The sequence below is a fragment of the Eretmochelys imbricata genome, chromosome 4 (genome assembly GCF_965152235.1).
Source record: "Eretmochelys imbricata isolate rEreImb1 chromosome 4, rEreImb1.hap1, whole genome shotgun sequence".
In the NCBI taxonomy this organism is placed as follows: Eukaryota; Metazoa; Chordata; order Testudines; family Cheloniidae; genus Eretmochelys; species Eretmochelys imbricata.
This window is the reverse complement of record NC_135575.1, coordinates 20,490,334-20,518,240: the sequence shown is the minus strand read 5'-3', so window position 1 is coordinate 20,518,240 and position 27,907 is coordinate 20,490,334. Positions and strand designations below refer to the sequence as shown.

The window sequence follows — 27,907 nt, the reverse complement described above, 5'->3', positions numbered from 1 at the left end:
AGAAGGTCCTGGGTGCCTAGGTCTTGCTACTCATATTTCTTGCACCAAACTCATAGTGGCATGAAACAAGAAAGTATGCAGGTAAATGCTTAACAGTACCACAGTCAAAGGGAGTGCAAATCAGCCGTGGTTTCTTATTTTTGTTCAAGTTGATTCCGAATGGATTATGACCTTTCAGGTCGCTTCAGTGACTTGTGTGACTGCTCTGATTCATCCCTTGTAGCACAGGTGCAGTGATCAGGCACCAAGGTCCACTCTGTAAAGAAAGAAAAGAGATCTGATTAAAGGGGTGAGAACCATTTGTAACTCCAAGCTTTCACCTGGTGGGTGCAGGCATTCCTGTAGATAGATAGCTGATATACAAGCTATTGGTAAAGCATTTTAGCATCCATCTGCCTGAAAGTTATTACATAACGTTAGTAGCTTAAAAATAATGCAATGCAAAGGTTTGCAGATAAAATGGACAAAAACATAATGTAAAATAGACCAGGACATTTCTGCTGAATACAGAGTACCCCTTAAACTGCTTAGGTCTTGTGAGTTTGTGAAACTTTGAAAGCATTCATAAACATGGATTAGGAGAGTACATGATGCATGTAGCAGTTTCAGAAATGCTTACTAAAAACTGTGTACTTCAAAGCCCGTTGTATGTTCTGTAGCTTCTACAATTTTATACATTTATACTTTGTGTTTTGTTAGCTACAGCAGTCATCATACGTATCTATAGCAAGCAACACTGGTTTTACTGGGACATCTAATATCCAGACCCAAGCAAGGCTACCATTCAATGGGTGAGTATTTTGAAAATAGTTTTAAAAGCTTGCCACAACATCTTCCCAAAATATGGTAGGTGATGTATTTAATTGGGACAGACTATCCTTGTTTGAAGAGTTTTTTAGGAAAAATTAGCAAGGTGGGGTGGGGTGGGGTGGGAAGGCTGCTGTCTGTGCTATTCTTGTTCTGTGGCTAAATAAAGAACATCTGTTTTTTCTCTGGCTGTCAATCCAGCACCTTTTACCATCACTAAACTTGGTCAAAGTCAAATCTTGGGTTTTTTTTTTTCCAAATCCCATAGTAGGAGTTTGAACAGAGAGCTGGCCCATGGTTATTTATTATATGTATTGCAGTAGCACATAGGAGCCCTGGTCATGGACTTTCCCTGGAAGTTGATTGGAGCAGCTGAGGGCTGAGCACTTGTGAAAACCCAGCCATTTATGCAGATGCCTGAATATGAATTTGGGAATCTAACTTCAGGCTTTTTTTTTTTTTTTTTTTTAAATCTTGGCTTAGTTCCAAGGTAACACATTGCAAGAGGAAACTTCAAATCGATATGCCTCCCCCTCCTCCCACGCCGGCTTAGAAATTCTACCCTGTTCTGCTGAGCCTGCCTTTTTCTGGAAGTCTTACGATTAAAAGGGTTTGCTGTGATTTAAAAAATACAAAACAAACAAACAAATGTTGTCTGAGCTAATCCTGAACCCCTGCCTGACACCTCCCCCTCCAATAAATGGCTTTGTCTTCAGCTTCTGAGGGTATGTCAGGATCAGAAGGTCACCACATATGGTCAGAATATAGCTGGCCAGATATGATCACTGAAAAATCCTAGCTTTCAGTGGTTGTTAAGGCTGATCTCTGACACAGAATACTCTTTATGTTAAACTAAATGTCAGGGTTCATACGCTGTTTGCCCTTTGCTCAGGTCTCTGTCTGCTTTCCTAGGACAGTCACTTTGTCATTTCATTATCATTTTTAATTCACACATAACTCGGATGAAGGGAGAGACATAGTCTGCATTTATTTCTCCTCTATGGTACTGGATTTGGTTAGATTCACAACAGCGTCACAAAACCCTGCTCCGAGTGTAGAGTGGTCTTCATTCAGGGTAATGGCTGCAGCACGCTCAGTTGCACTTTCTTCTCATGTGGTCCCCTCCTAGCTTGTCTCCTTTCTTTCTCTTCTTTAAGCATAGCATGCAGATCGCCTACCTCTTCCTTGATTTTTTACCTACTAATTGTATTTTGTAATCAGTGACATAGATATTTTAAAGCTCACATTGTAGGAGAAACGTCTAGTTTGGCTTATGGGATTTCAGTGGATCAACATTCTGAACTTAAAAAAAGAGAGAAGCCAATAATAAAATGGTTCTTTTTCAGAATTATGCCATCCGAACCTGCAAACCGCCCCAGGAAGCCATGCAATTGTACAAAATCGCTGTGTTTGAAATTGTAAGTGTATTTGGTTTTAAGTATTTTCTCTTTAACAAATATTTTAGTATATTGCCAAAATTAAATAGAAATATTAAAGTAACTCTAAAGTGTGAGTTCTGTATATAAAAAGGATTCCAATGTAAGGCTCTCAATTCATTCACAAATCATCCTGCCATAAGTGCATATGATACTTAATGAGACAAACTTTAGGCTGTCTATCCTAGCAATTTTCTAAGTTTCTGAATCTTGTGGTTTCACTGGTGATAGTATTATGGGAATGCTGGGGTAGATTGCCCATTGGCATTTCAACTGGATGACAGAGGTACCAGTGGTCACCTGAACCCTGTCTGCATGAAGGCTTCCACTGTTGCTACCACCACTGAAGTTGCATCCGTGGGAGACTAAGTACAATAGTCTGGTAGACAAAGCCTTAAAATGTCATTTAGTGAAAAAAGAAACTTACCAATGGAAACTTTGAGGCTCCTTACATTCTGTGTGATGTCTCATAGACTTTAAAGTCAGAAGGGACCATTGTGATCATCTAGTCTGAGCTCCTGTATATTGCGGGCCACAGAACCTCACCTACCCACTCCTGTAATGGACTCCTAACCTCTGGCTGATTTACTGAAGTCCTCAAACCCTAGTTCAAAGACTTCAAGTTGCAGAGAATTCACCATTTACACTAGTTTAAACCCACAAGTGACCCATGCCCCATTCTGCAAAGAAAGGTGAAAACCCCCAGGGCCTCTGCCAAATTCCTTTATGACCCCAAATATGGTAATCAGTTAGACCCTGAGCATGTGGGCAAGGCCCACCAGCTAGACACCTGGGAAAGAATTCACTGTGGTAACTCAGAGCCCTCCTCATCTAGTGTCCCATCTCCTGCCATTCCATTCCAATGCCTGCATCAGTATCTGGTGTAATTATGTGATAACGTTCAGTTGGGATGATGCCACACTTTCCCACATAGTACAACATCAAGATGAGGTACTGAAATTACTTTGCGGCTCCCTAATCCTTGGATGACGAAGAGGGCATTCAGAGTGATTGTGCTACTGTTAGAGAAGCTGATATAACAGCCATCTGAGTCCAAATTAGGAAATCTGTCTGGCACCTGCCAATTTTAGGTTATTTTCAATGTAATGCATGTCATGTTCATAATGTGGGCGTGAACATACTTCTGAGCTTAGAAATTTTTCATCACACTAGAACAGAACTAATCATGTATGTTTAGTTTTCCTTCAGATATCTCACAGCCTGCATGATTGTTATTTATAGAGAGCCAAATGTGTGCTAGACATGAGGTTTCCTCCTGGATATCAGCTTTCTGATTCCAAAATGTTCTGTGAAATCTAAAGGGGAGAAAAGATGCTGCTATACTTTGCATTTATATAACACTGTACAGAAATTAACTCAGGTCTAGTCCACCGCATGATTTGCTCAAGGTGCAGCCATCCGTGCCCAGACAGTGCAGTGTGGTGTCATCCACTAATGTAAGCTGGCCAAGCTGCCATTTGCACCAGGGAAACTTTCCCGTTTGCACATGAGTAGTCCTAACAGTACACCTGTGAGGCAGGTTAGGCACCTAATTCCCATAGGTTTCAATTTATTTATCAGTGAATAAGCTGACCCTTACTCTCTCTGGGCGTCACATCCCCATTTTAAAGATGGGGGGAATATAGCACTTCCCTACCTCACAGAGATGCTGTAAAGTTTGTGAGGTACTGAGACACTACAGTAACGGAGGTCACAGAAGTACCTAAGATACACAGCTATCCAATCAGCTCCTCCCTTAAGCACCTTTGTGATTTCTTCCTCCCACCCCAATGCGTAGGAAAAATCCCTGATATAATGCATACAGCCATATTCCTTCAAATCTATTTAGACTCACCTCTGCTGCAAAGCTGCAATACCCTGCCTATTGCTCATGACGAGTCAGCTGATGAGCTGTGACTGCCCCCTTCCTTCCTTTTCCTACTCCCTGACTCTTACTCCAGCCTCCATCCCTGCCATTTCTCACCCTACCCCAATAAAAAAATTAACCAGCAAAAACAACAAAACTTGCCACTACCAAAGCAGTGCTGATCCTTGGCCATGTTACTTGTAGATTATACCCCCCTCACTTACCTTAGTTTGGGGTCTGATGCTGTATGTCCTCCGGGCCAGAAATGGTCTCATTCATGTCTATACAGTAGTTGGCCCAATGGGGTCCCAATCCCAACTGGGGCTTTTAGGAGTTACTGTAATAGAAATGTTTACTGTGGCTACTACCACAGCTAGTGTGATGCCTGCATACCATGTTTGTAAATCCCTTCTGCATCTCCTATTTCAGGTATTGTGATTGTTTTGCAAATGGTGAATTCTGCAATAACTGCAACTGTACCAATTGCTATAACAACCTGGACCATGAAAATGATAGGCAAAAAGCAATAAAGGTAAGGGGTTTTTTGTTTCTCTCCTTTAAGGTTTGCAAAACACATTGTGACATGCTTTTCTATCTATTTCAATGTACGCAACGCTGCTATTGAAACTGGACAGTTTGCTTCTTGTTTTACATCTCTATAGCTGGGATGAAAGTAGGCCGCCTTTTCCTGTTGGGTTGGGAGGAGAATGTGACTTACTTACTCCAGCACAGTCTTGGGTTTGTGCTTACTGCACTGGTGCTCTAGATCTTGCTTCCTCCATGAACTGTGACACACCTTTTGGATCTGCATTGATAGGCCTGCCTTGATAGAAACCCTGAAGCCTTCAAGCCCAAAATAGGGAAAGGAAAGGAAGGGGAATCAGACCGGCGGCACAGCAAAGGCTGCAACTGCAAACGATCAGGCTGTCTCAAAAACTATTGTGAATGCTATGAGGTAAGATGGGTTTCTTGCCTTAAAGAAATACATCGGCTTTTCTCCTTTCTAAATGTCACTCTTGCCCATTGCACTGTCTGTAATGAAAACTTTTAACTATTTGTAATTTCTCCAGTGCATACTAAGTGTATGAGCCAGCAATGGAGAACAAAATAATATTTTAGGCCAATCATGCTTTCTTTTGTCCTTTTTAGGCAAAAATCATGTGTTCCTCAATATGTAAATGTGTTGGCTGTAAAAACTTTGAAGAAAGCCCAGAACGAAAGACTCTGATGCACTTAGCAGATGCAGCAGAAGTAAGAGTCCAGCAACAGACAGCTGCAAAGACAAAGTTATCCTCCCAAATCTCAGACCTGTTAACTAGGCCAACCCCAGCACTGACTAGTGGAGGGGGGAAGTAAGTGAACACATTCCATTTTCTTGACTTGGCTTTAACACTGGTTTATATCTTGCTACTCTACTAGGGTGGATTTTCGCAAGCTAAGATTACTTCAGTCTTTGACATTTGTATTCATTCTTTAGGTTTTGTTGGCTAATGTTATTTAATATTTGTATTACCATAGCACTCAGAGCCTTCAATCATACTTGGGGCTCTTTTGAGCGAGGTGCTGTACAAATGCATATTACTCTCTGTCTTCAATAATAGTGAAACCTTTCTGGAATATTTAAGACGTCTAAATTTGCAGTTGAGCTAATTTCATAGTTAATTGTCTCATCCCCGAATGCATCTAAGTGCTGTTGTGTACGTCCCTTACAGAGAAGAGAATTTATATAACAAGTTTGTCAGTCAAGATACACTGGATCATTATGACATTGAAATGAGTGCAAGTAAAATAAAATTTAAAAAAACAATTACAAGAGACTATATATACGTGTATCTGTGGTACAGAAAAACTGATTTGTGTTACATTGTAGCATTTGAGAAACAGTAATGAAAAACCTGCACCAAAATGTATACAGAGAAGGAGACAGAGTTAAATTTACATGTGTAAACTTGAATTTGCCACACTTCTGTGTCTCTAACCATGTAACTTTAACATTCTCTTAATTCAGTTTTTAGCATCAATACAGGTAAAATCCTAATGTTAAATCCGTAAATTCGCAGTTTTCCTAGAGCTAAAAATTATATGGAAAATTATGCGTTCTCTATCGGTCTTCATGGCATTCTGCAGTCTGTCTCAAAATGTACAGAGATGGAAGCAGCAACAAAACTGTCAGCGTTGCCTCTGAGGAGTGATCTTCCTGCTTAGCTGTAGGGCTTGTTCAGTATTTTCAGGTTGGGGCAACCTCAGATGTACCCCAGAAACTGTGGAGCAGATTCATTCTGGTCACATCAGCCTGATTTAAAACTTCGAATGCGCTCTACCTCTGTTTGAAAGGGCATAATCCTAAAGTTAAATAATTGGATTCATGGACCATAGTACAGGGAAAATGGAGAGGTAAGCAACATTTTCCTTGTTTGACAACATGTCCAAGTATATATAGGTATTGCTATAGGGACTGTCTAGAGGGCTTCCTTCAGCTTCTGACTTTTCAGTGCTTCAGAGAGAGTTTTGAAGATCGTGCATGTGGTGTAGCTTACTGATGACAACAGTTAAGGTTTTTATTTCCATTTCAGATTGCCATTTACCTTTGTAACCAAGGAGGTGGCTGATGCGACCTGTGAGTGCCTGCTTGCGCAGGCCGAGCAAGCTGAAAAGATGGGCAAGTCAAAAGCAGCGGCGGAGCGCATGATCCTGGAGGAATTTGGACGTTGTTTGATGAGAGTCATTAACTCGGCAGGAAAGTCCAAAAGTGACCCCTGTGCCATGAACTGCTGACTCTTGCATAGGAGCCGTGGTAAATTGGACTGAACATGAAACTTAAGGCACAGGGACACTTTGGTTCACAGCAGAGGATTTAATACTATTTTATTGTTAATTTGGTGCTTGTTTTAAATTGACTTGCATAATGTTGAAACAAGAAAATCTTTTATAATTAGGAGTAGATTCTTTTAAATTTTAGCTAAATTCTCTTCTACTTATGACGATGCCTAAAGGTGAATTTTTCTTCCTGTTGTACAGCTTTTAACTTTCTTGGGTTTGGTAAGAGTTAGATGTTTTCTTCCTTCCCTCTTTCTCTAAGAAAATTGTCCAGAGAGCCTTTATAAATTATTATTATAATATATATTATTTACAATGTATAGAGTTGAATCACTTTGTTCATATGGAAGAATCAGACACTGGCAGAAAATTTTTTTGGCAGTAGCCCAAGAAAACAGTATATCTGTGGAGGAATTAATTCTGAAAGGAAATATATAGAAATGAGCATCTTCACAATACTGACAACCTACCAAATTAGAACATCACTCTACAACCCTGGAAGGCAATGGATCAGTGTTAAAGACCCGATTCAGCAAGGTCCTTAAACACAAATGTTAAACATGTGGGCAGTTGAGTTTTTTGGACAGCTTACATGGTTAGCATTGTGTATGTTCTTAAAAAGCTTGATGAATCTGGGCCTCAGGGCACAACTTTTAAAATGGAAAGTATTTAAATTTTTTTTTAAATGATGACAGATTTCATTACTGGCTTGCTGAATAATCTAAAATGGAAGTTGAAGGACAGACGATGGGCTATACATTCAGAAAGAATTAAAAGCAATGCTGTAAAAGCAATTTGTCCATCCAACTTTTATCATTAGATAAACATCAAGCAGCGAGATGCTGTTGTGCATCTAGGGCTCAATCCTGCAAGGTCCTGAGCATCCAAGCTTCTCAATGAAGCCAGAGAGGGTTTGCAGTCCTTAGCACCTCATAGGATAGAGCCCTTAAACTGGCAGAAAATGAGATATTTGTTATGTACATTTACACACAAACTGAGATTACTGGGTGTGAGGGAACCAGCCCTTGTGTTTTCCTGTTAGCACAGTTTTCATGTGGGATGGATTTCAAATTAGCTGCATCCAAGTTAATCAGAGAACATGTGTAAAGATCAGACTCTGCGTACAGCTGTGGACCTTTTTGATATCCCTTCTCTAATCCTGGAGACTCATTTGGCTTATTTTTTTAATAGTGTTATTTAGGATTGCAGTTTGAGCCACGACATGCAAGTACACTGGTACGGACTCAAGGTCACCGTCAAAAATAGATGCATCTGATCTTTTTGTGTGTGGGGAACAGGGAAAGAATCAAATCAGGTCAAATACAGTTGTGCATAGAAGACACTTAAGGATGGGAACTTTTTCTAGTATTTACTACAAACAGTCCCAAATCACATTTTTGGTAGTGTAGCACGTTTATAAACTGTTAAACCTGGTTAAGTAGCTCTAAATTTAATGAAAGGAAATAACCATGTTTAAATTCACAGGCATTTGTTTAGTTAGGTATCTTAATTCTCTCTGTAATTATCAGAACAAGATTGATACTTTTATTTTCCAAAAGGGATTTTACATTCTCTCCATGTGGAACTGTGTGTATATATTCTTTAACAATATTTGTGTATATGTAGCAAATACACATACACACACCTGCGAAAAGGGAATCTACTATTCATGAAAAAGTTGGGTTTTTTTAATAATTAGGATCTGGATTTCTAAAATATCAGTGCGATAACTTTAAATGTAGATAGTTCAGCCATTCATCTTACTTTTAGTAACTCAATATAGTATGTCCAGTAAGATTTGTATAAATGTAAATTAGTGTAAGTGGATAAAGTAATATCTAATCAAGTTATTTTTCAAACAGATTGCAATACACCTTCTTTTGTCTAGAACTAAATCCATGTTAATTTTGTATATATTCGATGTCCTATTCCAAATTGCACCTTTTGTGATGTGTATTTATATACAATGTGGAGAAAATGTTTGTGAAATTTTGGATTACACTTGTAGATTATGTATGATGGCATTGCTTGTAAAGATTTTGAAGGTGCAATCAAATACTCTTAGTTCTACTTGTTTTGAACAAGCTTTCTGAAACATTGAGCTTGTTTCCAAACGCCCCCGCTTAGTATGTACTACATCATTTTTGTACTTCCTTAGCCATTTGCCACGAACTGCTGAACAAGATTTACAGTCAAGTTCATCCAGTTATTTTAAACAGATCTGGGGTGGGGACAAAGGTTCATTTTCTAGTTCTGTTTACACCTGAAAGTAGAAAGATTAAATTTATATTTACTAGACCAATTCAAAAAATACACTTTTCTATACTGTAAAAAGTCGGCTAAATCACAAAGAAAAATAAACATTTATACTATTCTGTAAACATAATTTTTGCACTCTGTTCCTTTAGAGCTGGCAAGAACATTAACTGTTTTATTAAAGTACCTGATTTATTAATTAGGGGCCAGGTTGTCACTAAAGTTGCATTCACTAAGGCCCCAAATCAGCAAAGCACTTCCTTGTCATTAAGCATGGGATTAAATCCCATTGACTTCAATAGGACTAGAGCACATTCTAAAAGCATGTATGTGCTTGTATGCTTTTCTGAGTAAGGATGGACTTAAGTATGTGCTTAAGTACTCTGAAATGGGGCCAAAATAGATACATGCACTACCAGGTAATTGGGCCCAAAGTGTTATTTTTGTATTTAGTTAACTCTCCTGCATGAGCAAATCCAGGTTCTATCCCTGTGGAGAGTGAACATAGTACTTGATTCAACAAACAGATCCATATGAATGGACCATCATGCCCCGTCAGGATCCCACTGTTCTGTTCTGCCACTGCTTAATAAAGAGAGCTCTAGGTATTAAATACTCACTCAAACACTTCATTAGAAGGGCAAAAATTTGCAACAAAAGACTAACCATGTCCTTGTCATGCATAGGAATAATCACTGTTTAGCAGAGTTGCACCCTGCCTTAGAAAATGGGCTGAATGATTCTTTGCGCTCCTGAATGTAGTAAGGTGTTTTGGCAAACAGATTAATGTTAACATGTTACACACCATCGTCCTGCTTTGCAAAATAAGTGACTAAACTGCAGTTAAACAGGGCATTACTGTTTTATATAAAGCACCATATGCAAGGGCAGCTTCACTGCAACAAAGTAACTGAATGAGGAGTCAGGAAAGTCCAGGCAACCACTCTGCCTCTTGGCGTGAAATCAGAGCCAATGAGTGGTGTTCTTCACTTTTGTAAAAACGACTGTAGAATAAATGGGCTCCTTTGTGAACTGTATTGCTGGATAAATTAGTCTGATGCGATAGTTGTGAGGAGACAGTGTCCTGTTGCATGGATCATTTAATAGGGCCATATGACCACCAGAGTTTAACAAGCAGTTCAACACAATGGTGCTCTGTCTATGCCACTCAGCAGAAGCAGCAACAGAACCACTTGCCCTTCCAGCAAAGGAAGCTAAAAGGGCCTTTTGGAGCATCATCTGGTGTACTTCAAGGGACCTGCAGCGTTTTAAGTGCATCAGCACTGCCATCTAGTATTGAGTCTTGGAAAGGCAAGAAAATTCACTGATGGTCTCGAAAAGTTGTGTATCCTCAGCAGTGTAAATATTTGTAAATTTCCATAGCACTGTTCACGTCATCCAAGGGAGACTGTCCTCAACTTAGCTGTTAAACTGCACAGGATATTTCTTTGTTCTAAGGTAGAAGAATGTACATTATAAAACTGTTTTATACACAATGATTTTTAGGCTACAGCTCTGCCACTCATACATAACACTTGGTAAGAACACAAGAATGGCCATGGTCCCTCTAGCTCAGTATCCTGTCTTCTGACAGTGGTCAATGCCAGATGTTTCAAAGGGAATGAACAGAACAGGGCAATTTATGGAGTGCTCCACAACCTGTCTTCCAGTCCTAGTGCCTAGCAGTCAGAGGTTTAGGGGCACCCAGAGCATAGGGTTTCATCCCTGATCATCTTGGCTAATAGCCATTGATGGACCTTGTCAAGGTTTCTTCCCCACTCTGAACTCTAGGCCACAGATGTGGGGACCTGCATGAAAAACCCCCTAAGCTTATTTTTACCAGCTTAGGTTAAAACTTCCCCAAGGTACTAACTATTTTACCTTTTGTCCCTGGACTTTATTGCTGCCACCAAGCGTCTAACAAAATATAACCAGGAAAGAGCCCACTTGGAAACATCTTTCCCCCCAAAATCCCCCCAAGCCCTACACCCCCTTTTCTGGGGAAGGCTTGATAAAAATCCTCACCAATTTGTATAGGTGAACACAGACCCAAACCCTTGGATCTTAAGAACAAGGAAAAAGCAGTCAGGTTCTTAAAAGAAGAATTTTAATTGAAGTAAAAGAATCACCGCTGTAAAATCAGGATGGGAAATACCTTACAGGGTAATCAGATTCAAAACATAGAGAATCCCTCTAGCAAAACATGAAGTTACAAAAAGACACAAAAACAGGAATATACATTCCATTCAGCACAACTTATTTTATCAGCCATTTATACAAAACAGAATCTAACGCATATCTAACTAGATTGCTTATTAATCCTTTACAGGAGTTCTGACCTGCATTCCTGCTCTGGTCCCAGCAAAGGCGACAGACAGAGAGAGAAAACCCTTTGTCGTCCCCCCCCCCCCGCTTTGAAAGTATCTTGTCTCCTCATTGGTCATTTTGGTCAGGTGCCAGCGAGGTTATCTTAGCTTTTTAACCCTTTACAGGTGAAAGGGTTTTTCCTCTGGCCAGGAGGGATTTAAAGGTGGTTAGCCTTCCCTTTATATTTATGAGAGACCTAACCTCCATGAACTTACCCAATTCTTCTTTGAACCCAGTTATGCTTTTAGCCTTTGAACCTCCTCTGGCAATGAGGTTCAGATTGACTGTGCGTTGTGTGAAGAAGTACTTCCTTTTGGTTTTTTGTAAACCTGCTGCCTATTCATTTAATTAGTTATCCCCTGGTTCATGTATTATGTAAAAGGGGTAAATAACACTTCCTAATTCATGTTCTTCACAACATTCATGATTGTATAGACCTCTATCATATCCCTCTTCAGTCATCTCTTCTTCCAAGCTGACAAGCCCCAGTCTTTTTTATCTTTCCTCATGTGGAAGCTGTTCCATATCCCTAATCATTTTTGTTGCCCTTCTGTAAAATATTCTGTAAAATATCAGAACCATTAGGAAAGGAATAAATAATAGGACAGAAAATATAATGCCACTATATAAATCCATGGAATGCCCACACCTTGAACACTGTGCAATTCTGGTCACTCTATCTCAAAAAAAGACATTAGAATTAGGAAACGTACAATCAGCTAAAATAAAGCAAGGAGAAATTGAATTGGAAAACGTATTGCTATACCTCAAGGTCAACTTATTGTTTTCAATAACATGCGTAAAGTCACAGCTACATAACTCTGGACACCTTCCTTTAGAGTTCTGGAAAACAAAACTTTAATTCAGGCCTTACTTAATAATTGGCCTGCAATCACACTGCCTTGTAGTGTCACCCTGTCATATCTCACAAACTACATTGGTTTGTCTGGGTAAACCTCCGAAAAACACTTAGTTATAACAGGAATCTACACTGGTGATTCAGTAGATGTTTCTCTTTCTTAGACTCGGTCTTGAAATCAGTGCCCCAGGACAGTTTAAGGCGACTGTGTGAGTGGCCATGCTCTATTTTGGATGACGTGTAAAATGGAGGTCATACCTGCTCGCAATCATTAAAGACACCTAGGGGAATCTTTAGGCAAGACAGAGGAGACACTTTACTGGTGTCTGACTAACTTCTAGCTGGGGTAAGTGTATTTTACATATCTAGACTTCTCCAACACTTTTTGGGATTGTTTGGGTACTCATGAGTACTAAAAGGGGAAGTGAATTCTTCACCTCCAGCCCTAACTTATTGTGTAAGTCACATTACCACGTGCTGCTAAATAGTTATGTTCATCCCTAGCTTTTCATGTCAGAGGTGAGTAAAATAATCACTGTGTCTTCCTCACTTCACAAAGCTATTGGGAGGGATAATTAAAGTTTGTAAAGCATTTTGAGGTCCTCAGCTGAAATCTTTCTGTTCATACACCACCCATCACCATGATGTTTGAAGGCCTTACCCATTTCTTAGTGAACATACAAAGTTCTCGAGTTTTCTGTTTCCATCATCCAGTCAACAGGAATTCCATTGTTTTCTCTCATGATGCTCATAACAGGGCCATCTGCCCTTTTAGTGACTGGAGTAGGCAGGGACAAGGAGCAGCTGATCCTACTCCAGAGAGAAGCCCAGCAGGCAGGTGTTGGGAATCAGTGGCTGCAGCTGAACAGTACCTCGATTGACCCATGCTGTCAGCTGAGCAATATAAAGGCGGGGCCCAGCTCCCTGAGAAAGGGCACTCTCTTCCTTTGGTTTCCCCATTCTTCTGTAATCAGAGCAGCTGACTGTAGGCAGGGCCTGTTTGGTAGCTACCAGAGGCCCCCAGTCTGAACCCTTCACCAGATGGTTGTCTGTGTTACTTTTGCACATTTTTCTTTCTTTTTTTGTAAGAAGAATAAGCACAGCCCTGAGGAAAGCTGGGTGTGGCCATTTGTCCTCAGCTGATGATCAGGACCACCAGCCTATATGTAGTGAACAATGCAGGCATAGCTTGCCATTGCTCAGAGAGAAGCATGATTTTGAAACTCTCATGAAGTGGATGGGAGAGCAACAGCAGCTGCAGCAGATCCTACCATAGCAACAACATCAGCAGCTACAAATACAGCACCATCTGTTACAGGAGTAATTCAGGCTTCAGCTGTTGTCTTGGGTTGTCCACAACCACAGGTTGGTACAGGACATGGTATGTGAGAGGGAGGAATCCTCATTAAAATGAGGACAGAAGATGACCTCTTTAATGGCTCAAGCAAAGCTGCCTGCTCCAGAGAGAAGCCCATCAGGCAGGTGGTGGGAATCAGCTGATGGAGCTGAGCAGTACTTCATGAATGGCCCATGTTCTCATCTGAACAACAGAAAGGAGGACCCAGCTCCATGGAAGGGTGGGGGAAATTAGGGAGCACACACTCTTATACCTAGAGCAGGAAGCTGTAGGCAGGCCTTGTGGATTCACCACCCCCACCCCCCGAATGGGGGGAAGGGCCTGCTCAGTAACTACCCTTCCCCAAATGGGTGTTTGTGTTACTTTTACACCTTGTTTATTATCTTCACAAAGAAATAAACGAGCCCTGCAGAAATGGACAGGAACTAAGCTTCGCATGACTATTTGTCCCCAGCTAGTGATTAGGACCACAAGCCTACAATGCTATTAAGTGGGGGTTGTTCCTGGAAAGTCTTGAGCACCCTAAACTACTGAAGTAAACTGGACTACAAAGTATCCTGTATCTCACAGGATTGGGCCCATTAAAATGCAAATTACTTAATTTCCTCTTTGTGGGGAATTGTAACCTTAAAGGGAAAAAACAAAATTATACTGAAGAAATGAGAACCCAGTAGATGGAAATAAGCAGATGAATTTTAAACTGTTGTTTAGTACAAAACAGTACAGAATGGAGGGAGTCAAACAGCTAGATACAGAAAGCTACTGGAAAGAGGAATTAATAACAAAGTTAAGAAAAGAGAAACAGTAACCTGCACTTTTATTATTTTGTGTATTTGTTAACAATATTAATATAATATACACACAACCTGAAGAACATATGTCTGATTCGCAGCAGGAGGCTATTACACGACACACTGCAGTTATGTCAAATCTTGAGTCTTCGGTTTCCCCCCAAGTCCCAGGGCTGCTATGTATAGCTTCTTTCAAATGGACTTTTCCACCTTACCCACCTAATCAAATGTTAATCTCTTCCTTGCCCTTGAGGCCTTGTATGAGCCTGGATCTCATTTTACCCTTCCTCACTCTCTTAACCCACCAATACTAGCCTTCCACCCACTTTCATTTCTTTCTCCCTCCCTTCTGCATGGTCAACAACAATAGGTCGGGCCTTCACTTCTCTGATGAGCTCTGCAAACACTAATCTTTGTCAGTCAAATACACATTTTTGACTGTCTTCCCCACATTTTATTAAGAGGAGGAAACAAGCAAACCAAAAGTTTCTCACCAACACTTTGCACTAAGTCTCCTACTGGGTCCTGAGTTATTCTGTCTTTAGATTGCAAGCTCCCCAAGGCAGGATACCTCCTACACTGACAAGCACATCTGCAGATATTAAATTACTTCCTAAATATTTTCAAGGATTATCTGGCCCACCCTGTATATAGTATTTTGTAGAATCCTGCATAGAGAAATGCATGACAAGTCTTGTTTTTTCTATCTATTCCATTCTATGACAGATCCCCTGCACCTGACCCTATTCCATCAGTTTTATTTCTTACCTGACTGACTTTTTTCCCATTGGGGTAACCAAAATCAAGGTCCTTTCGTCACTTCAAGTTATCCTAATACATGTTCAGATTTAAGCACTTAAAGGAAGCAGTTTGGAATCCTTTATTTTTCTAATACGCTGCCAGTGGAATTAAAGGGTGAAAGGCAGAGTGATTACATAATCAGTAAGTACAAGTAAAACATGTTGTTTCTAGTACAAATCTTTTTTTTTTTAATAGCTTTGTGTAAGCTGTTTTGCTGCTTAATTTTTTTTCTACAGCTCTATGGAGTTATCTGCTGCTATAGTACTCCATCAGTTCTTTCCCCCCAGCCCCTTTTCTAAACATGTATGAGGAAACTTTGTATTCATCATAGTCAGGGGCTAACAGCCCTACCCAGAGCCAGGCATAGCATAGGTAGGTATTCAGCAAGCTTCCCCACATAACTGCCAATGAACCTCAATGTGGATTTCCAGCAGCTCCCGTAATCTAGTCCTTTCATAGACATAGTTGTTCTAAAATAGGTTGTGGTCGTGCAATCTGCATAAATGAGAATTTAGGATGAGATCAAACTCATTTTCCACTTCTAACCCCAGGCATGACTAGAACCTAGTACAGTTAATCCTCCTAGGACTCCCCTTTATTAGCCACCGCTGGACGCAGTATTGCCAAGAGATCAACTGAAATACACCATCCCTGTTCTCCGACACTTGTGTTGCATAGATCAGACCTTATCTAAACATTACTCAAGGGGAGATCATTTAACAAATTAGTAAGAAATTATGGCACAGGAAAGATTTGGATAGATTTATAAGTCTTTAATGATGATGAAAATGGATGTTTCCTAGTCAACTTCTTCGATCCATGCCTTCCAGAACAGTATTCCAAACCCCATTCTTTTGCATGTTCAGCTCTGACATTTAAGTAACATTGCACTATGTTCCTTAACAATATTGTGTAGTGATTGGTGACACACAACTCCCCTTCAAATAGGTGATTGTTTAACTCCGAGAAAAGGTGACTCCGTTCAGATAACTCATATAAAATTTTCTGTTCTAAATACATATCCTGTTGCTTGAGGCTTAGGTTATAGTCTTTCACTCTTGCATGCGTTTTTAGGATTTGCTCAGAAATGCTCACAATCTGACGCACGCTCTCTGATGCCAAACTCCAGCTCCCAATCTTTTTAATGCACAACAGTGAACCACATTTTAGGATTTTTTCATCTGACACAAAGAGAGAAGTGACACAGGCTTCACATCTTATGGCAGCTGCTAACTTCTCAGCAACACAGCCAGCTGTATAGGTGATGCTTTCTGCATATAGTGACAGATCTGTCAATGCATCACTCAGTGTACAGTTAAATGAAATATGGCCAGTATAGTAAATGTAGTCCATTGATGGAATTGCCCCACAACCCCGATCGTACTGAGAATGAATGGTATCAAGGGCCAAATCTGTCCTACGAACAATAGATACATCTAAGGTGTTCATGTCACCTAAAAGAAGATTTTGATGTAATCCTGGTGCCAAATTATACTTGGTCAGGAGTTTAGAATAAGCAGTCTGGAACATCATGCAGGTAGGGTTATCGCAACTAGCACATGCTTGTCTGAGGGTGCTGAGAAATAATTCCAGATGATCTAGGCTGAATGTGTAAGTCAGGAGGTAGCGGAAGGGCATGCTCTTTGGAAAGACATAGTTTGTATAAAGCCATTTTAAGCTCTCGGCATTAAGCAAAAACCCTAGAAATCCTAATTTATGTTTACCTTTCAGAAAGTGTCTCCCCGAAGTGTCAGTTAACGCAACAAAGACACTTTTAGCCTCAGTTAAGAGGCGATGTATCTTGACATAATTTTCAGAGGACAAAGGCCCTTTTAATCCCGTTCCATAACAGCTTCTTCCATGAAAAACGTCAAACAGATAGCTCATCAAGCGCACAAATTTGATGGTCCCACTGCAGTTCTGAAAAGAAGGCAGGCCCAACAACTGGAGACATTCCAGCGTGCCAGTGACACTCTCACTGAACAGCTGTGCTACGTAGTTCACCCTCAAGTGACAGCTTTCACTATTTCTGGGTCTTCCTGACAATCGGTCACTAATATACAGTAATTCCTTCTCCTGCAGAGTCACTAGGTCCACTATGTGTTGCCAATGTGCTGTTTCATTAATGAACTGTATCCTATGAAAGCACTGAAACACGTTTCTTATTAACTGGAGCATATGGCAAGCATCAAAGAAGTATGTGATCTGATGAGTGGCACTGTGAGGATGCTGAAAAGTGCACTGCATGTTGTTGGCATCAATACGTATGCCCAACGCCTTTGCCAGCTCAACACCGTGAGCAGTGGCCGCAGACGTCACAGAGAGAACTCTGACACCTATGCTGGTCAGCTTGCTGATGGTCTGATAAAGCAGTTGAGCTAGTAAATGGCCAGTGGTTCCATTTACAAAGAAATAACCCAAGGGAGCTCTCCAGTGACCAAGAACACCTACTGCCATTAGGACTACAGCTTCTGAGGCCAGTGGCGCTTCATCAGCATCAAGTGCTCCTGCACCTACGTCTACAAACCCAATCAGACGTCGAGTCACAGGGTCCCACTCCAGCTGTTTCTTGAGAGCCATACCTTCGATCATCAGTGAGCAGTACTGGTATGCCTGTTCTCCTTGCTCTACTCTCTGCTGAAGGTGAAAGAAAATCCTGTTGCTGAAGCCTGGACTACCTTCATCATTAGACAACCAACTGGAAGACAGAAGATAGAAATAATTAGGAGCTATAATCTAAGGGGGAAAAAAGAAACTATTAACAGACTTTAGGACTTAGTAAAGTGCTGACAGATTTTTAATGCAAATTAATATACATAGCATCCATTTATAAAGTAATAAGGCTTACCTGGATGACACACTTTGCAACCTGAAACATACCAGTACTTTCCTACAGTTCAACTTTCATCCTCTCCTCCATTTGCCTGATTCTCTGGCATTCTCTCCAATGTCTCCTCTATTGCCTCTAATTACTTTCATATATATATGTTTTTTCATGCTGTCCTGTATGCTTGGAACAGCTCCTGCCTTATTTCCCCTTCACACTTAGTACATTTGCTTGGCCTTCCGTCATAACATAGGAATTGCTATACTGAATCAGACCTGTCAATAGCTCTTTGAATCTTACTAAATTCTCAAAGAGTTCTACAATCTATTTGTACACAAAATGTATTTCCTTCTATAAGTTTTGAATTTGTACTGTGTGTCCCCTTGCTTTTGTGTTGCATGACACATCTAATCTACTTCCTCTATAACATTTATAATTTTATATGCTTTTAAGCATGTCCCCTCTTATTATTCTCCCTTCTAAGGAGAACAATCCCAACTTTTTCAATTTCTCCTTACAGGAAAGTAGTTGGTTGTTTTTTCCCATGCCAGTAATCATTCTCATGTCCCTTCTCTGAACCTCATCTAACTCTTCAATATCTTCTGCGTGATCAGTGCTGCACACAGCACTCTAAATGTGGGCACTGATCTCTTCTAGTGCAGTCTGCTCCCTCTCCCAGGACTGATCTTTATAGTTTCTCTATCTAGTATTTGGCCCAGTCATCCTCTCACTGAAGTCAATGGATCTTAGATTGTAAACTCCTCATGTCAGAGACATGGTCATGCTTTGTGTTTGCAAAGTACCATGTATACCCATGGTACTATGTAAATAATAGTAATGAAAGTAGTCATTGCATTTCAGTATTTGTTCCCCCTTTTTATTATAGGCCGAAATGAATACAGATATCAAAGTCAAGCACTTGATGTCTGTCTTTCCCCACTGGTCAGTCACTTGGAAGAATGCAGCGTGCTTCTGACTACCTCTGCTACTGTAAATTTAATCTTTGGATGTGTTACTTTATGATGGTGCAACTGTTTTGCACAGCCTCACCCTGCCCCGCCACCCCACCCCACCAACATTCTCTGACATGAGTTAATATTCCTGTAACAATTGCAGCCTATTCTGTTTAGCTTCTTTGTTATAAATAATAAAAATGTAAGACAATAGCATAGGTGTCATGTTGAATTGTTTTTTATGAAATCTCTACTCTGAACACTCCATCTCTTACTTATTATAGGACAACCTGGAAATATAACTTGAGATAACGAGAATAAATACTCACTTTGTCAGGCTGGAAGGATGAGGCAGGGGGCAATTCTTTCTTACATAATCATAGCCTTTACTACTATAGAGGTGGAGAGTACAGGCAAACTGCCTCATTTCTGTGGAGCACTCAGTCAGCTGTCTCCAGCTGTATGGTTCCCACTGCAAATCTGTTTTTAAAAATATAGATCAGCTTTGGTAAGAAGCGTGAACAGCTTGATCATTTAATTCAGATGAAAAGTACCTCTACATGGCAGGGCACGAGATACACAGCAAAAAAAAAAAAAGAAAAAAAAAAGCATGTTGTGTTTGACAAGGCACAAGCCTAATGCCCAAGTGCCATCTCTCAAGTATTCTTGTTGCAGTAAAACAAAATTCAGACCTGATTGCTGAGTTCCCTCCCCTACAGAAAGAGAATGAAATCCTCCATGCCCCTGCCAGAACTCTCTCACTTATGCTAGCCTCTTCCTCTGGGTGTTGCAGTGGATTCTGTCTTATCCCGACTTGTTTGCCTTCTAGACAGGGATGGCACTTAATATTTAACATTAACAACAACCCAGATATCCCCATTTTCCTCATACCTTAACACTTCACTGCCTTTCAGGACCCACATCACAGCCAACATCCTTCTAATGGAGAAGGATAAAATGTGGCTCCATTCAGAGAGGGTCAGTGCTGTTCCTGAATTAGCTGGGAAAAGTTGCTTTGAGATCTACAGATGAAAAGTACTATATAAGTGCTAGGTATTACTATTCATGACTCAGTTAGGATTAAAGCAATTTAAATGATTTTTCTCCCATATTATCAAAATGAACAGAGCCAATTTTCTAAACACTTTCTAAGTGAGAGAGGAATATAAGGTTCCCTTACTTAAACAGAATTTAGATTCAAGCTTGAATCTCTTTAAGCTGAATGTTTATTCAATAAAGCCTAGTATCTCACATCACACACACTGTTCTAGGGCCCAGATACGAGGGGTGGCCACCCCTCAACTCATCTTCATCTCAGTACAAGTTGAGGGACTTAAATACCTTGGAGGACAGGCCCATATTGTATAACTTTTAGTAACCGATTTGAGATACAGTATCTTCACGAAAAAGCCTTCGGTTGTGGTTCTTATTTTTATATTACATTAGTGCCTAGAGGCCCCAACTGAAATCCAGGCCCCAGTGAAGTAGGCACTGGAAAAACAAATGTACAGTTTCTGCACTGAAGAGTTTACTGTCTAACCAAGGCCCTTAATACCTGAAAACTGGGCCTGCAGCAGGCTCATAGCTTCTTCAGAGAGTAGCTTCTTCTTTACAAGCTCATTGATTACGCTAAAGACATTTCGTTCTCGGTAAGAGAGACCCCTTCGTGCTGCAACAAGTTTCTTTTTAGGCAACTGTACTATTTCTTTCATTTCTGTCTGTTGCTCAGCAGCTGTTGCAGGATTCTTTAAGCTATAGTTGTGATCCGCAGTAATGACCTCCTCATCAGAAGAATTACGTGAGAGTGGCTGCTTTAATGCTTTCTGGGATCTTCTATTTCTAAGATATGTACTCAGAGCATCCTACAATACAGAAAAGAATATGGGGCTTATTATGGGGGAAAATTCTAGAACTAAGTGCACAGCTGTAGTGAAACAATGCAAGACAGATTCTTGGTTGTATTAACTGAAAAATAGGAAGTGTTGATATTTCTAAGTAAGGTCTTTTTTGGACTTTCACCCCTCATAATTGAATGCTGGGTACCACACAAGTTTTTCTGGCATAAAGATATTATTGTCTCAAGAAACTACACAGGACAAAAAAGATGCCATCAGATCTCAACAATCAAATCAGTGGTTCCCAGACTCTTACTAAGGGGACCACCTGTGACCCATCGTTGGATACATGCACCCTCCACCTTGAACGTCAACCCTGATCCTGTCTGGATACAAAGGGGAGGCCCCAGGACGCAGGGGTGGTGGTTAGAGAGCGAGCCTGCCCCACATTTACGCTGTAGTGGCAGCCCCTGTACTGTACGCGTGTCCTAAATATAAAGGGAAGGGTAAACACCTTTAAAATCCCTCCTGGCCAAAGGAAAAACCCTTTCACCGGTAAAGGGTTAAGAAGCTAGGATAACCTCACTGGCACCTGACCAAAATGACCAATGAGGAGACAAGATACTTTCAAAGCTGGAGGGGGAGAGACACAAAGGTTCTCTCTCTCTCTGTGATGCTTTTGCCGGGAACAGAAAAGGAATGGAGTCTTAGAACTTAGTAAGTAATCTAGCTAGATATGCGTTAGATTCTGTTTTCTTTAAACGGTTGATAAAATAAGCTGTACTGAATGGAATGTATATTCCTGTTTTTGTGCCTTTTTGTAACTTAAGTTTTTGCCTAGACAGATTCTCTATGTTTTGAATCTGATTACCCTGTAAAGTATGTACCATCCTGATTTTACAGAGGTGATTCTTTTACTTTTTCTTCAATTAAAATTCTTCTTTTGAGGACCTGATTTCTTTTTCCTTGTTCTTAAGATCCAAGGGTTGGGTCTGTGTTCACCAGTGCAAATTGGTGAGGATTTTTATCAAGCCTTCCCCAGGAAAGGGGGTGTAGGGTATGAGGAGGATTTTGGGGGGAAAGACGTTTCCAAGCGGAATCTTTCCCTGTTATATATTTGTTAGACGCTTGGTGGTGGCAGCAATAAAGTCCAAGGGAAAAAGGTAAAATAGTTAGTACCTTGGGGAAGTTTTAACCTAAGCTGGTAAAAATAAGCTTAGGGGGTTTTCATGCAGGTCCCAACATCTGTACCCTAGAGTTCAGAGTGGGGAAGGAACCTTGACATGGTGGGAGCCGTGGGATTAACTTGAAATCATTTTGAGATCAATTTGAGATTTTTTTGAACAAGAAGCACAGATTTTAAAAAGGAAATTTTTTTTTCCCGTTGGGCTGCTGGAAAGCAGGTTTTCAGCTGAAAGCAGTTAGAGGGTTTTTTTGTCTCTGCTTGGGGGCCAGAGCAGAGGCAAAAGGGATTGTCTTTTGTGAGCTGGAGTTTTCTCTACCTAAAGGCAGGGTAGATAACCTCCTGCAGGGAAATTCACAAGTCTTCACAGACCTGAAGAAGTGTTTTTTTTTTTTTCTTTTTTTTTTTTTTTAACTAAGAGCAACTAGAGGGGTTTTCTGTCTATTTGCCTGGAGACAAAGGTGTTAAGTTTTTTTTTTTAAGGATTTTTCTGTAGGCTGACAATCACTATCAGAAAACATAGAGAATCTGTCTAGGCAAAACCTGAAGTTACAAAAAGGCACAAAAACAGGAATATACGTTCCATTCAGCACAGCTTATTTTATCAGCCATTTAAACAAAACAGAATCTAACGCATATCTAACTAGATTACTTACTAAGTTCTAAGACTCCATTCCTTTTCTGTTCCCGGCAAAAGCATCAGAGAGAGAGAGAGAACCTTTGTTTCTCCCCCCTCCAGCTTTGAAAGTATCTTGTCTCCTCATTGGTCATTTTGGTCAGGTGCCAGCAAGGTTATCCTAGCTTCTTAACCCTTTACCAGTGAAAGGGTTTTTCCTTTGGCCAGGAGGGATTTTAAAAGTGTTTACCCTTCCCTTTATATTTATGACAACCCGGCTCCCCAGTCCAGGCGTTGCAACGTGGCACATGGGATCACAATGCTACACAGGTTTGACCCAGTGTTGCGATCCCATGTGCCAGGCCACAATGCCACTCATTCAAATTTGGCCCAGCCACCCCTCCCTTATGATGGAGGAGCGCCCAGACCAAACATAAGTTGCACTGTGACCGCATGTGCCAGGTTGCAATGCCCAGAACAGGGATCTGGGACCAGCTCTGCAGGACAGGAGCTGCTGATGTGGGGTGAGTGCAGGGCAGGTTTGCTCTCCAAATCCCTTTCCCTCATGGCCTTCCTTCTGCTCCACCCTGGAAGAAGTGTATGTTTGCCTAGGGACCTGCAACCCATCTAGAAACTTCCTCTGATCCACTGGTGAGTTGGGACTCAGTTTGTCTGAAAAACATTGAACTAAATTACAAGGAAAGAGTAAGAGAGCCAGTTTTGTTAATACTATAAAAGAGAGGCTTTTCAAATTCTGAAAGGGATAAATAAAATTGGCAGAGATACACGAGTCATACCAGGGAAGAATTCAGAAAATAGAGGACGTGATCTAAAATTTGGGAAGATAGCTGCAATGTAGGAAAAACAAAGGTGTAACAAGCCTATAAAATATAGAGACTGCTGGTGTGATGGAAAAGGAAACAGGTATGGTGCAATGCAATTCAAAATTTCAACTGTCAGATTCTGCCTATCATTAATGATCAGAAATGCTTGTTATAAAAGGCTTCAAGTTAAGTGCAGAGAGATATTATTACCACAATCGATTAAATAGATATTAGACTGTTATACCACACTTTGCATATACATAATATGCCTTCAATCTGGGGATTTCAAAGCGCTTTCCAAATACAGGGGCGTTGTGAGATTTCATTCATGAATATCTGTGCTTTAGCCAAAAGATCACCCTTCCCCTGAGCATGGTTATAGCCTCATCCTTCAAACAATGACCACCCCAATAGGCATGAAAGCCTACCAGAATAAATATTTAAATATAAATGAGAAAAAATATACATATACAGTAACAAGAGGGTTGTATGTTTTTACTGTACTTTTCATGGGCATGGCAGGAATCAAGTTACCTAGATTTGATAGATCAGAATAAAATTGTCTTAAATTTAGTTAGTTTACCGGAAAAAGACAAGGTTCTTTCTAAGCAACAGTAGTTTCAAAAGAGCTGTTAGCAGGATGAGGGTTATTCAAGTTTAAACTGAAAGAGCACTAATGCCAGCAATGTATTTAAAATTATTCAAAATGGCTTTTATAAAGAAAGTTTTCCTTCCCCCATCCCCCTTTCAGTGTATTTATGACACAGCATAAAATAAACTAAGACGTTTCAACTTGTGTTGCTGTAGCCTTACAACATAAGTTGCAACTTCTATTTTTCAAGTAATTTTAGAATTTGTCTTTAAGGTTTCTAATGTGTTTCCAATCTATTAAAAATGGTAATTGCATTTGAAGTTCTTTTTAACTACCTTGTATAGAAAAACAGAAGGTACAGCTCCTTTCCTTAGTTTTCTTCTCATGCCATATGATTCAAAGTCCACTTCTGCAAAATGTCTGGAACACAATATGGCACCAGGTCCTGGAATCCAAACCTTTTTGCTTTTGGGGTCTGCTCGATTAACAGCATGGATCCATTTTGTACGCTGTATGTCATCAATAGGAAACCTGAAATGTGAGCAGAGCTCTCTCATAATACAGTCAAAGTGAAATTCTACTCAGTTAAACTGCTGTAAATCTTGAGTAATTCCATTGAAGGCAATGGTACTATTCCAAACTTACAAAGGGTGTAAAAAAGCAGAAAAAGTGTCCTTAATATTCAAAGACTTTCGTTTTGAAAAGTTACAATTTTACAGTTACAAATTCCCTAGTTAAATTGATTAAGGAGCACTTCAGAACACTTCTGAGATCAGGCACCTAATCCTGTGCAGTTAGGATTGCTTAATTGCTGAATCTCACTCTGTGGGATGCCCTAGCATGTACTCTGCAAATGCACTGTTAATCTACCCTGAAATATTAGGGCTTCAAATGGAGATCCATACATGGAGGAGGCCTGCAAGACATCTTCCCTTCTCTGGTCTATCCACCTTGACCTCTGTCTGTTTTGACTGGGTCTCTTTCAAACATACATGCTACCCTTTCAAAATATAGCAGTTATAAAAGAGGCTATTTTTCACCTACACACTTTCACTTTCTGAAAAATTCAGCATTGGGGCTGAAATGACCATATACTTGGTACTGCCTAAATGCAATTTTTTGGGGGGTGGGGGTGGAAGGGTGGAGGAAAACAAGAGGGATGAAATTTGGGAAAACTTTGTTCTGGGGTAATACAACAGTGCTTTTTCCCATGGAGATAAATCATAAAAGCTGAATTTTGGAAGTTCAGATTTAGGACTCCCTACAGCCAGGTGCAAGCAGACTTGGGAATGGTCCACCTGCACACGTCTAATTGCAGGGTTAGGGATCAAGCATGGAAAGAGTCCTGAATTAAGTACGATTGCTAGATTTGAAAAATATTACATTCCTTATTTTTGGGATGTGAATCGACATAGTCAATATCCACAGAGAACTCAAATTACAGGTGAATTACTTTATTTTTAAGCTCACAAAGCTATGACCATTTGCAAATACAATTGGGAATGTAAAAAAAAAAAAAATCTCTGAGTCCTTGCTCGCTGAAGTTAATGAGGGTTTCATCCATAGAGTAGCTGCAGGATCAAGCTTTGGTGTAAAAGTGCACACTAACAGGGTTTGATCCTGCACCACTGCAGTCAATGGGAATTAAAGGAGCAGAATGGACATACACGTGTATGTAAGTAAGGGTCAATTTATTCATAGAATAAGATACAACTCAGTGCATGTAAGTGGGGAAGAATCTGGGTGAATGTATACTGTTACCCATGATTAGTAAGTGACACTAAACAGTTAGTAAACTGGGACTTTAATTTTTTTGCATCCGAGATAAGAAAAACAATAATGCAATGTTAACGTGTGAGATCAAGGCCTCAAAATCATACTGGCCTATGATGAAGAAGTGAAAAGCCTGAGATCTTTTTCTCAGCAGACCCATGTGCTCTCCTGTCTCCCACCCACAACATCTGAAATAAAAATTAATTTCAATTTTATTTAAACTCAGAAGAATAATGGATTTATCCTGCCCTCATTTTAAGTAAGGGCAGATAATTGTGGGGATCAGTAGTTCAGGATCTATGGCTCCAATTCTGCAAATGCTTAAGCATGTGTAAGTTTAAGTATGATAGTCCCACTGAAATGGGACTACTCACTTGAGCAAAGCTACAATATTTTCAGGATCAGGTCCTGCTAGGACTCTCTATTTCCCTTTAATTCTCTTCAGCATAATAATTTTCATAGGTAAATCCTGTGTCCGTGGGTAACTGTAGTTGAAAGTTCTGAGGTTTTAGAGACCGCTGTGGGGGCCTGAAACATTACTCAACCGTCTGGGTTAAATTATAAAATCTCAGTTTAAAATTGAAAAGGCAACTCACAATTTTAAAAAACAAAATCTGTCTGAAAATACTTGATCTTCTATAGATACATGTACCCTCTAAGATTACGATAAAAGAAAGAATAATGTTTTTGTCTCTTCCAACACCGAATGTCAGTAGAGCTTGCTGAAATGGTTAAAATGGCAAAATTTGAAAAACAGGGCAAAATCTTTATGAACATATATCCTCCCCACCATCACCCTGTTTTTCAACCACTGATTGAGCAGATACAATTTTTCTTTTTAATATACCAAAGAGACAAGAATGTTTTATAATTCTTTTGGCAGCTCTAAGAGCCAATTTCAGCATTTATGCTTATTGTTATTTGCTGTGATATTGGGGGGGGGGGGATCTTTCACTTTGCCGCAGGGGAGAGAAAAACATAGGGAAAGGCGATTGTGAGGTCACAATGATTTACAGGGATTTCTGTGGGGAAGGTGTAGATCCCAAGGCTGTTTAACTCTTTAAAACTCAGGTGTGGGTGAGCGGCCACATCCCCCCACTCTATGCCAGCAGGGCTCAGACCACATCCTAAGGCTCTAGCCTTCCCTCCCACCTCCATGGTTCTCAAAATACTGCCCGCGGGCAAGTCGCCTCCCGCCAACGCTAGTCGTGGTTGGTGTTTTCAAGTCCCAGCTCCTGGAGTCTAGGGATGAGGAGAAAAATCTCGCCTTTTTCCATTATAAAAATACCTTCCAGGTATCCACCTAAGGCGGCTGCGGAGGAAGGCGCCCCTCCCCCGTCTCTCGATGTTTAAGCTACTCATGATTTGGGTGAGGGCGGAGGTGGCTCGTGAATCTGACCGCGCGGGAACGGCCCTGGTGAGGCCCACGCGTGGCGGTCTGACTCGTCCGCGCGGGGCTGAGGGGAGGCCCTCGGTGTCCCCTCTCAGCGCTACCCATCGCGGCTGAGGGGGCCCCCGCCCCACTCACTGGTGGAAGGAGATGCCCCGCTTCCGGCTCAGCCCGGTGTCCCGCGTGGTGCAGCCCAGAGCGGAGCAGCTGCGGGTCATGGTCCGCGCGCCGCACGGCACCCGGCCGCCCCGCTCTCGCGCGCCCTCGGCCACGTCCCGCTATCGCGCGCAGCCAAGTCAGGAGCCCCCACGCTCCCGTCCCGGCCAGCGTTGATGGAACGCGCCTTCAGATTGGTGAGCGCCTCTCCTCTGCCTTTTCCGATTGGTTCTCGCTTTTTTTTTTTTTTTTTTTCGTTCGCTAGCCCCGGAGCTGCGGAAGAGAGCCTTTCATTGGTCGCTGTCCTCCCCACGTTCCTGTGACCACACCTCCTCGGCGCCGGGGACTCGCTACAACACCGCCCCGCATGGCAAAGCGGAAGCCGGAACTAGGGAAGGAA

General features: G+C 40.9%; 2 protein-coding genes across 9 annotated transcripts in view; one reads left to right on the top strand and one right to left on the bottom strand.

Moving 5' to 3' along the window:
• The window catches only part of LIN54 (lin-54 DREAM MuvB core complex component), a 58,704-nt gene extending 49,391 nt beyond the window's left edge, over window positions 1-9,313 (top strand). For all 4 annotated transcript variants that reach the window (XM_077814966.1, XM_077814965.1, XM_077814967.1 and 1 more), the window contains 6 exons: window positions 700-791; window positions 2,154-2,225; window positions 4,540-4,642; window positions 4,928-5,065; window positions 5,260-5,462; window positions 6,684-9,313. In XM_077814966.1, coding sequence (XP_077671092.1) covers window positions 700-791; window positions 2,154-2,225; window positions 4,540-4,642; window positions 4,928-5,065; window positions 5,260-5,462; window positions 6,684-6,885 — 810 coding nt within the window. In that variant the 3' untranslated portion in view covers window positions 6,886-9,313. The remainder of the gene's footprint in view (window positions 1-699; window positions 792-2,153; window positions 2,226-4,539; window positions 4,643-4,927; window positions 5,066-5,259; window positions 5,463-6,683) is intronic.
• THAP9 (THAP domain containing 9) lies at window positions 12-27,705 on the bottom strand. Of its 5 annotated transcripts, XR_013345867.1 has the most exons (7): window positions 27,490-27,705; window positions 24,524-24,719; window positions 20,694-21,000; window positions 19,468-19,618; window positions 13,071-18,056; window positions 12,317-12,393; window positions 10,617-10,636 (listed from the first exon to the last, which is right to left on the bottom strand). XR_013345867.1 is itself a non-coding variant. In XM_077814962.1 (6 exons), the coding sequence occupies exons 1-6, from the start codon at window positions 27,567-27,569 to the stop codon at window positions 165-167; spliced, it is 942 nt and encodes a 313-aa protein (XP_077671088.1). In that variant the 5' UTR covers window positions 27,570-27,705; the 3' UTR covers window positions 12-164. The 5 variants fall into 5 exon arrangements, 4 of the variants coding, with proteins under 4 accessions (XP_077671088.1, XP_077671089.1, XP_077671085.1 ...); XM_077814962.1 differs by lacking the exons at window positions 10,617-10,636; window positions 12,317-12,393 and adding an exon at window positions 12-256 and having other exon boundaries at window positions 17,941-18,056; XM_077814963.1 differs by lacking the exon at window positions 12,317-12,393 and having other exon boundaries at window positions 9,692-10,636; window positions 17,941-18,056.
• Window positions 27,706-27,907: the final 202 nt, after the last annotated feature.